This window comes from Sprattus sprattus (genome assembly GCF_963457725.1).
Source record: "Sprattus sprattus genome assembly, chromosome: 11".
NCBI lineage: Eukaryota > Metazoa > Chordata > Actinopteri > Clupeiformes > Clupeidae > Sprattus > Sprattus sprattus.
In genome coordinates this window covers 1,402,398-1,413,147 of record NC_137909.1, presented here as the reverse complement: position 1 = coordinate 1,413,147, position 10,750 = coordinate 1,402,398, and the positions used below count along the sequence as shown (strand labels likewise).

Below are 10,750 nucleotides of genomic sequence, written 5' to 3'. Positions count from 1 at the left end.
GCCAAAAAAGCAGCTACAAGGTCCAGCATAGACCTTGAAATCAAATACAGCAAGGCAGAGATTAAAAGTATGGTGAAAGTGTTGGTTAAAGAAAAGTGGCAAAACATGTGGAGCAGTGGGAAAAATGGGAGGCATTTGTATGAAATCCAAAACCTAGTGGGGAAAGCACGCAGTACAAATAGGAGTAAGGGAGAGGAAGATATGTTCTCCAGATTAAGGTACGGGCACACAAGACTTAACAGTTCATTGGTCTTGATTGGAAAGCATGAGGATGGAAAATGTGTGTTTTGTGGAGGGGTTGAGTCTGTGGAGCATGTACTTGTCCATTGTATTGAGTACCAGGAAGACAGAGAGAGGTTGAGGTTGAAGCTGGCGGAGTATGAAGTGGGTATGAGTTTGAAGGAGATTTTGCAGATTAATTCGGGGCATATAAATTTCAATTATTTGGTCAAGTTCTTAAAGAGAACAGGATTGATAACAAGAATTTAGGTTTTATTTCATCTTTATTTTGTTTTGTTATTTTGGTTTTGTTTGTTTGTTTTGTTTGTTTATTTTATTGATTTTGTAATCATGTACCCCTGAGCCACACTCCAGTCCAGTTGGTGGCGATAAATGCACCATTACAGTTGGTTGCCAACCGCCATTAAAAAACTATAAGAAGAAGAAGAAGAAGCTACACCGGGTGTACGGAAAACCATAGACATCATGCGGAAAACGGTGTAGCCCTACGATGAGTTTCCACTTACGATAAAAATCGTGCGGTTCTACCAGTCGATTTTCAACACATTAACCCAACAGATGGCGGTAAAGGTCTACGATTTCAAGCTACCGAGGAAATCAAAAGAAGAAGAAGATGATTAGGTGATAATGTCGGGAGAGACATCAGAAGCATTGTCGGTCGCCTATCATGAAATGGACACACTATTTCGGGGTGTTAAGGATTTATCCATTTCATCTGACCCTCCTCGTGTTGAGAGTCACCATCACCTGACCACATCCCTGGAGGAGGACGATTTCACACTAAGAGATCTGTTAGAGCTTCCAATTGAAATTTGTGAGAGGCGACCCACATGTTTACGGTGCTGGTGAGCAAGTTAACTGTCTGCTTATATTTTAAAAACCTTGGAGCTGGGGCTGAGGTGATCATTTTTAGCGATGCATTTTGTGATACGAACTGCATATGTCTGGTAAGATTTTGGTAGCCAAGTCAAAATTACGGATCACTCTAAGTAAAAGCGGCAGTGAGTACTACGGAAAATGCTGACCTAACACAAACACCTTACAAACACCAACACCTTACAAACACCAACAACTGCACAGTTGGCACCAATTAAAATATAGCTATCATGTCAATGGTGGGCAATACAGTACAGTTTAGAGACGGTTCTTTCAAAATCCGTTCAGCCGATTAATTCGTTCCTTTAGTACTTAATTTCGGTCCTCACGTTCGGGAAAAGCTAGCGTGCTATGCCGGTTGCTTTGACCTGCAAAAGAGACAGATTTGGCCACTGCTGGCAACACCAGCCACGTTTTCGTCAACGAGCGATTGCCAAAATTACCTTTCACCGATTTGTAAATAATGTCACATTTCACTTACTTTTGCGTTAGTGGTGCCCATGTAGGAATATCATGATGGACCTATCCCAGATAGCATTAGGTTAGCGGCCCACCAGCGGCAGAGTTGGCGGTCCAACGGCGGTACCCACCGGTGGCCCGCTGGAGTTTTGCTCATCGGTTCTCTGGTGGACCGTCGGCGGCTCAAAAGCGGCTGCAGATAAAGGGCCGCCCTTGTGCCGCTTTTGAGCCGCCGGCGAACCACCAGAGAACCGATGGTGGGCCACCAGCTTCGAATGGGCCTTATTTATGGCCTTTATGGTCTTATTTATGGTCATAATAATTCAAATGATGTACTAAAATAGTCATCTAATACATTACAACACTTTCCATTTGCCCTCAATCCAAAAAATTACAATTATTTACTGGGCTTACCAAAGTTACCTAAATGTACCAAGGTAAAGACAGCCTGCTGATGAGAAACCTTATAATGTGTTCTTTAATTTAGTAATCCAGTACAAAAACATATATCCTCAGCAACTATTACACAGACTCGCCACACATAGGCTATTAGGTTCAATACATTTAGTTTATTTCACAAGTGAAAGAAAGTCTCTGTAACATGGATGTGTTGACCGCCACCTGCTGCTTCACCTCCTTCAGCTCCTCCTCAATTGTGCGGAGGTGCTGTAGAACAAGTCTGTAAAAATCTATGAATAAAAAAATATATATTAGAATTGGTATGACACAAAAAGTGTATGTAATGTAAAGGAGTTGAGACTGAAATTGCCTGACTTAATCAGGGATGAATGTCCTTCCCACATAATGAGGCATTCATGGCTGGTTTCTCCCTTAATATTGGCGCCAGATTAATGAAAATGCAGTTCTACCTTGCTGGGGTGGTACTGGCAGAGATGTGGGCGAAGTTGACGGAGGAGTGGTGGTCTGACTTGTTAACTCTGTTGAATAGATTGGAAATGAAAATGCATACTTAGTGAGATGATTACTGCAATGGCAGGGTTCATACAACAATTTGTACTAAATTTGTTCCCTTTTTAACGACTTGTGTGCAGATGTAGTCCTCTAGGACTATCACTACACATCCGTTGGATGTCTTAAAACACAAACAGTAGCAGCTGACAAAGTCCAGAAACAAAACAGAAATAACAGCCAAGGCTTGTTCAAGAGAGGGTGGCCTACCAGAATTGGTGAAACTTATTACGTTATTGGCCGGTTATTACGTTATTGGCCTTGCATTAAAAAAAAACTTTGAAAATGTAATAACTGAGCCAATAATGTAATAACTGAGGTATCACTTCATTTTATCTTCAATATCTGGACAGAAAGTGTCCCACTTAGCCTTAATATTGCATCTTGCAACAGATGCTTAAATATCCGCCCTTACAGATACCCCTCCACCCTCAACCCCCCCTCAACAGGAGGCCTTACAGGAGCAATTAAGAGTCATTTTGGATTAATATGTCACTCTTAGGTTTCTGTTATAGTACTCTGTGTATCCAACTCTGTGACCATGCAGGCGCTTTGATGGAGTCTTTCTAAGTTCTGCGTTGCAGTTTTCAGTATGGTATTGCAATTCACTCCCGGAACGCTAGGGGTTGCGGGAATTATCGGACCATCTCCATTGGTCTCAGTCGCCTCGACTGGTAACATTTTTTGGAGGCACACGTTAGGCTACCATAAGCGGAGCTTTACTTTTACTCTGGGATTCTCGAATCGGACAAAACTGTGCTAGGGCCAGTCTGATCTACAAAGCGACAGTGGACGTGGAGTTCGTAATACACCCCACTTGGATATAATTGAGAATTTTAAATGAATTGCTACACACAGTTAATATTCTATTGCAAAAAATGCTGAATAACTCAGTAGGTTAGTACATATAATTCTCTAAGCAGTTATGTTGTCATTAAGTTTAATTTTCATATCAGGCTTAGCTATCACAATTTAAAAAAAGTTCCAAATATGAGAACTACCGTATTAGCCTATGTTTTAAATAAAGACTTAACAAACTAGGGTATGTTATGCTGGGCAATAGCCAGGTAGTCTACTGCCAATGCTAACTGTCCAACTTAGCTATAATTTCATTAACTTGACCCTGCAGATTTTTACAACAATGCATTAGAAATTCGTAGCTTATCTTATAGAATTCCTATTTAAAAACAAACATGTGTGAGATACTTGGTACAATATTTACCTCTTCTTAAGATTGAGTTTGAGAGACTGGTGGCTATAGATTTGATCCGATAAGGCTACTAGCTGGCGGCGCGCGGCAAAGTTCTCTAAGTAAATGACCGGAAGAGAACATCACCAATCATATTGCATTTAGGAATCTTGTGAAAGAGCGAAAAAATAACGTTATTAACCGGTTACCATTATTTTAGGGAAACGATTCTGATCCGGAACATAATTTTTTTTAAAGTTTCTGGTTTCAAGTCAAGTCAAGTGTACTTTATTGTCAAAAATCTATGTAACAGGGTTAGCACAGAAGTTTGAAATTGCGTTTGACCAGTCTCCAATGTGCAGTTTAAAACATTTAAATAAGACATTGACAAAATCTCTCACACACACACACACACACACAAACATTTAAATAAGACATTGACAATAATCTCTCTCTAACACACACTCTCACTCACACACACACACACACATACATACACACACACACACATAGCAGCAGAAGTACAATCAGTGGTCACAAGGTGCAACAGTAAAGTAAAGTGCCAGTGGCATGGTGAAGTGACTATGGAATGTTCATGTGGTTTTCTTCAGTGTGTTGATGAGTCTGATGGCTTGTGGAAAGAAGCTGTTACTCAGTCAGGTTGCGGTACCGCTTCCCTGATGGTAGAAGGGAGAACAGACTGTGTGCTGGATGAGTTGTGTCTTTGATGATGTTCATTGCCCGCTTGGAACAGTGTGAAGTGTACAGTTCCTGAAGGGCTGGTAGGGATGACCTGATGATCTTTTCTGCTGTCCTCACCACCCTCTGCAGTGCCTTCTTGTCTGCAGCTAGACAGCTGCCGTGCCAGACAGAGACGTTGCTGGTCAGGATGCTCTCAATAGCACCTCTGAAGAAGATGGTGAGGGCAGAAGTGGGGAGATCAGCTCTTCTCATCCTTCTCAGGAAGTGGAGTCGTGTCTGCGCCTTCTTGACCAGTGCGGTGGTGTTGGTAGTCTATGAGAGGTCATTCGTGATGTGCACTCCCAGGAACTTTGTGCTTCGTGCACAGACTCTACTGCACTGCCGTTGATGATGAGTGGGATGTGTGTTGGTTGTTTCTTTCTGAAGTCCACAGTAATTTCTTTAGTTTTGTTGACGTTGAGAAGCAGATTGTTCCTCTCACACCAGTTGTAGGGCCAATAGTTTTCCGCGTCAAAAAAAAGCAAATTCCGTGTCAGGTTTTTGGTAATTCCGTGATTCCGCGTCAAAAAAATAAAAACAGCCGTATAATGCCTTTCTGCACGTTAACTGTATGAAAAACTCTGTTGATAGTGATGTTGCCTAGCAACGCTGTTTGCGTGCGTGCAGCAACCACAGTTAAGATACTGTCGAGTTCAGTTTGTCGCTAAGTAGTTGACCACACTGTGCCTTATACATTTCCAATGCTTAAATCATCATTGTTCGACCTGTATGTGAGGCATTATGTGCATACTTAATGAAAGTAAGGGTTTTCATGAAGTTGCTTCTGTAATAGATTGTGTATTAAATACCAAATTTTGGGCTACCTGCTCGTGCTATTAGTAGTGATTAGCATGATGCTAAGCGGAGATTTAGCTATGTTCTGTTCTTATGTTGATACGCTGTAATAAAGATGGGTTCAATCCTGTTAAGATTTCGACTGGATGAGATATGAATGACATCCATGTTGCCTAGTGTAATGTCCACTATTATATGTATCTAGTAATGTTAGTTGTGTAATTGTTATTGTGTAGCAATAAGTCATGGTAATGTAATTCAGTGCAGTGCTAATTAGTCCCCATAAATTAGACTGCTTGGTAACTCAGTGAATAATACGTGCCCTTAGATTGTTGTTTGCCAGCCATCAACACAACAGAAGACTTAACATTTTTAGTTTTTAATGCGATTGGGAAGATGAGCAAATGAACGTGACTACCCTTGAAAAGGGGGGCGTGACCGGAGCAGAGTTCAGCGCAGACGTGACATTTTCTGACCGCTTTTGTTCTTTAATTAATGTTTGTTCATTGTTGCGATCGTTGTTGTGTGTATTTGAAAGACATTCAGTCTTACAGGGTAAAATACAGGGGGTTTTGGGCGATTTTGATGCCCAAAATTATGTTTCCGTTTAAAAAGTTGCAATTCCGTTTTCAGTGGTCCATTCCGTTTCAGATGGTCCATTCCGCGTATTCCGTCCGTTTTCCGTTTTCGCGGAAAACTATTGGCCCTACAGTTGATGAGTAGCTGTACCTCCTCTCTGTATGCTGAGTCATCGTTGTCTTTGATGAGGCCCACCACTGTTGTGTCATCTGCAAATTTGATGAAGTGATTCGTTTCAAATTTGGCACAGCAGTCGTGGGTCATCAGCGTCATCAGGTTTCGTTTCTGTTCCTAGCAAAACATCAAAAGTTTCTGGTTTTCGTTCCGTGAACCGGTTCAAAGCCTTGATTATAAGTAACTATTGATTGACAATTGTGCATTAATTAATACATTTATCCATTTATTTCTGTCTAAATGCATGGATGTGGACATTTGAGCCTATTTATTTATTCATTCATTTGTAAATATGGCATGTTTGGTCCTCCATATGCTTCTGCATGTTTTGGGGGGTTGGTTGTTGTTCAGTGGCAGATGAGGATGTTCTTGAATTTGGAGAAGTTAATGTGGAGAGAATTTTTGCTACAGCACTGACAGTCTGTACATGTTTGTGTCATCCGCACCACGGGGAGAACTTATGCAGACTGCGTCCGCAGAAGTGTACCACGGGCTTCTAAGACTGCGTTACTGAGTGGCCACGCAGTCGCCTCGAAGCAGTCGTGAACCTTTCGAACTTGTCCATCGGTTGATGGAAATCTTTGTATTCCTTCAATGATGAGTGGTAGAGGTGCTCATATTTCCTTACTTTTTCTGCCAAATGTTTTTCTATTTGGTCCATGGTGAAAATGTAATTGCCGAGCACATGAGGGCTCTGCATGTCTGCGTACCAAAAGACGTTATTGTAACTGAAGAATAACTGAGGGGATTTGCAAGGTGTCTGAGCCAGCTATCTAATGTTAGCAAGGTAACTACCCACAAGGTAAACAGCTCTCTAGCAGCGTGATTTGTTGTTGACCTGTCAATCTTACTATAAATGTCTCCACTATCAACACAACCCTATGCACCTACAGACCCTCTGGCATATGTCAAGCAACGCATGTTGTCTGAGCCATTGGTAAGTGACCCATAGACATTTAAACGTAGGCGCTGCATTGCCCACTAAAGTATTGGGTGGAATATGTTTACCTGTCCGCCATGTTGGTCAGGGCAAAATAATGCAAGTCAATGGGGAGCTTCAGTTACTACGGGCTAAAAAGCTCCCACTTAGCAATCTGTCAACCGATGGCCATACAGTGGGGAAAATAAGTATTTGAACCCCTACCGATTTTGCAAGTTTGGCCACTTGCAAAGAAATGTGTGATCTAGAATTGTATTGGTAGGTGTATTTTAACAGTGAGAAACAGAATATCAACAAAAAAAATCAGAATACTGCATTATATAATATTTATGGCTTTATTTGCATTTGATGCAAAAAATAAGTATTTGAACCCCCAAGCAAACAGCAAGAATTCTGGCTCACAATGACCAGTTATGTGCCCAAGAAGCACACAGATTAGTCCTCATTAGGTTTAACAAGGTACACCTGATCTCAACTGGTGACGTTTATAAAAGAAACCTGTCCGAAGAATCATACTTCACACCTTCAACCTCACCACCATGGGCAAGACTAAAGAGTTGTCCTAGGACGTCAGAGATAAGATTGTAGACCTGCACAAGGCTGGAATGGGCTACAAAACCATTGGCAAGCAGCTTGGTGAGAAACAGACAACTTGTGCGATTATTCATAAATGGAAGCAACACCAAACAAATGTTAATCGCTCTAAGCCTGGGGCTCCATGCAAGATATCCCCTCGTGCGGTATCAGTGATCATTAGAAAGGTGCAGAATAACCCCATAACTACACAGGGGGAGCTTGTGAATAATCTCAAGGCAGCTGGGACCACAGTCAACAAGAAAACCATTGGCAACACACCACGCCGTAATTTTTTTTGAAGTACTGCAGCACTCGCAGCTCAAGGAAGTGCATGTACAGGGCCTTCTGAAGTTTGCCATTGCACATTTGAATGATTCTAAGGAGGATTGGGAGACAGAATGTGGTCAGATGATACCAAAATCAAGCTCTTTTGCATCAACTCGACTTGCCGTGTTTGACAGGTGTTTGAATGCTGAATATGACCCAAAGAGTACATCATACCCACCATCAAGCATGGTGGTGGAAACATTATGCTTTGGGGCTGTTTCTCTGTCAAGGGTACAGGACGACTCCACCGCATCAAGGGGACTATGGATGGGGCCATGTAACGTGGAATATTGGGCTTGAACCTTATTCCCTCCCATTGAAAACGCAACCTTAAAGATTTGGAGAGGATCTGCAAAGAGGAGTGGACCAAAATCCCTCCTGAGATGTGTGTAAACCTGGTGACCAACTACAAGAAACGTCTGACGTCTGTGCTTGCCAACAAGGGTTATTCCACCAAGTACTAAGTCATTTTTGTCAGTCAGTTTTGCTAGGGGTTCAAATGCTTATTTTTTGCATCAAATGCAAATAAAGTCATACATTTTATAAAATGCATTTTTCTGGATTTTTTTGTTGATATTCTGCTTCTCACTGTTAATATACACCTACCATTACAATTATAGATCGCAAATTTCTTTGCAAGTGGCCAAACTTGTGAAATCGCCAGGGGTTCAAATACTTATTTTCCCCACTGTATATGGCATTTTCTATTTAGGGTTTATGATCTACATCTAAAAAATGGTTAATTGAAAAATAAATGAGAATCTATTATTTTAGAGAATTAATAAAACAAACATGTGATCTAGTTTTTCTGGTATTTCCATCTTTAAAACACAACATTTCTCAAACTATCTGAGCTTTGACTGTTTTGATTGTTTTAAATAGGAGATGAACCTCTGCAGCTTCTCATTCAGGAACACCATCACATTTGACAGTCAATATTCAAATGAACCTTCGTCTTCACAACGATGTACAACTCCAATAGTGACTCAAGAAACTCAATGAACACTTCCATTAAAGTTCTAGAATGGTTTGCTAATTTTAACAAATGTTGTGGTAGCCTTAACCTAGGTGAATAACGGCAACTGAATGATGGCAAACATCACCCCGCTACTAATTGAGCTTCACTGGCTGCCCGTAGCTGTTCAAGTCACTTATGCTTGCTTACAGAGTGATTGCTGGTTCTTCTCCCACCTACTTAAATGCTCTTGTAAGGGCAAATGTTACCCTTAGGATGCTGCGCTTGTTTAGTGATCGACGTTTAGCACTGCCGACTGTGCAAGTACGGCGATCTAGACTATTCTCATACGTACAGTGCCTTGCATAAGTATTCACCCCCTTGGATGTTTTACCCTTTTATTGCTTTTATAAATCAGTCATGGTCAATATAAGTTCAATTCAATTTTATTTGTATAGCGCCATAACAATACAATTGCCTCTCTGCGCTTAACAGAGCCCAGAGCCTAAACCCCCTTAGTGCATGCACAACGGCAACAGGGGCAAGGAAAAACTCCCTGTTAGACAGGAAGAAACCTTAAGCAGAACCACGGCACATAAGGGGGGACCCATCTGCTTGAGGTCGGCCGGGTGGAGACAGGAAGGTGGGAAGGGGGGAAGGGGAAGGGTTGTGTGGCAGAAGGGGAAAGGAAGTAACAGGGGCAATACACAGCCAGCATTTGGTCACTGGACATATGTATACATACATCTGGTGGTAAATACATGATACAGACAAGACCAGATTACTGTGCCAATAGGGTTACTGTTACAGGGGTAAGGGATGTAGGGACAGAGAAACATTTCGGTGGAGGCAATAATGTATATTGTATATAAAGGCTAGCATAGGGTATTGGGTAGAGAAGGTGTACGGCAAAGCAGTGGCGGTGGGTGCGGTTGGCCGAGGGTTTCTCTAGGTAGACCAGGTAGAGAGACTACGTGCAGAGTGGTGGGGGTGGGGAGGGATAGTTCCACTTCCATCAGCGATTGGAACACGCCTGGCTCCGGGGAGGCAGTGGACCTTGCAGGGGCCGCTTGTTGAAGGGGGGGTGTGGACATCTCGGACCATGGAGCTGCCGATGACCAGAGTGGTGGTCGTCACATCCAGCGGGAGAAGTTGTCGAGGGGATGATGACTGTGTTGAGGGCCCAGGATGGGGAGCAGGGCGGCGTGGGCGATGCTGGTGTTGCTCTGGAGCCGGTCTGCAGGGGCGTTTCGGGGCGGACTGAGGAGGGGAGTGATCAGGCCCAGGAGGCTCCTCCTGATCCATCTAACAAACATGAAATGACGAATCAGTCTGCAGGTCTGTCAGTCGGGAATCAGCACAAACACACAGATGAATCATTTCACCAACCAGTGACATGTCACCTGTGTGTCGGTTTGCCTATTGCATATTGCGGGACTTAGATATGTTTAGTTTTTCTGGCATTGAGCATTTTGTTTTTTGTTGTGATCTGTTTGCCGGGGCCGTACATGCATCCACTCGGCAAACAGGAAACACATTTGATGTTGCGGTACTAAATTACAAGTAGTAATTTAATTTGTTTTTTGTTGTGATCTGTTTGCCGGGGCCGTACATGCATCCACTCGGCAAACAGGAAACACATTTGATGTTGCGGTACTAAATTACAAGTAGTAATTTAATTTGTTTTTTGTTGTGATCTGTTTGCCGGGGCCGTACATGCATCCACTCGGCAAACAGGAAACACATTTGATGTTGCGGTACTAAATGCAAGTAATATTTTAATTTGCGTTCGGATATGTCTGGGTGGCTGGTACAGCAGGTGATTGGTTTGTTGGCACGGTTACTTTTGGCTATAGGATGCACTAAAGAGGAATGTCTTAAGTCTTGATTTGAATATAGGCACGGTGTCTGCATCTCTGATGGAGGCAGG

General features: G+C 42.4%; 1 protein-coding gene across 2 annotated transcripts in view; it reads left to right on the top strand.

The window, feature by feature from the left end:
- The first annotated feature begins 755 nt into the window (after positions 1-755).
- dtwd2 (DTW domain containing 2) overlaps positions 756-10,750 on the top strand; it is a 30,766-nt gene continuing 20,771 nt past the window's right edge. For both annotated transcript variants that reach the window (XM_080848094.1, XM_080848095.1), the window contains exon 1: positions 756-1,085. In XM_080848094.1, coding sequence (XP_080704220.1) covers positions 868-1,085 — 218 coding nt within the window. In that variant the 5' untranslated portion in view covers positions 756-867. The remainder of the gene's footprint in view (positions 1,086-10,750) is intronic.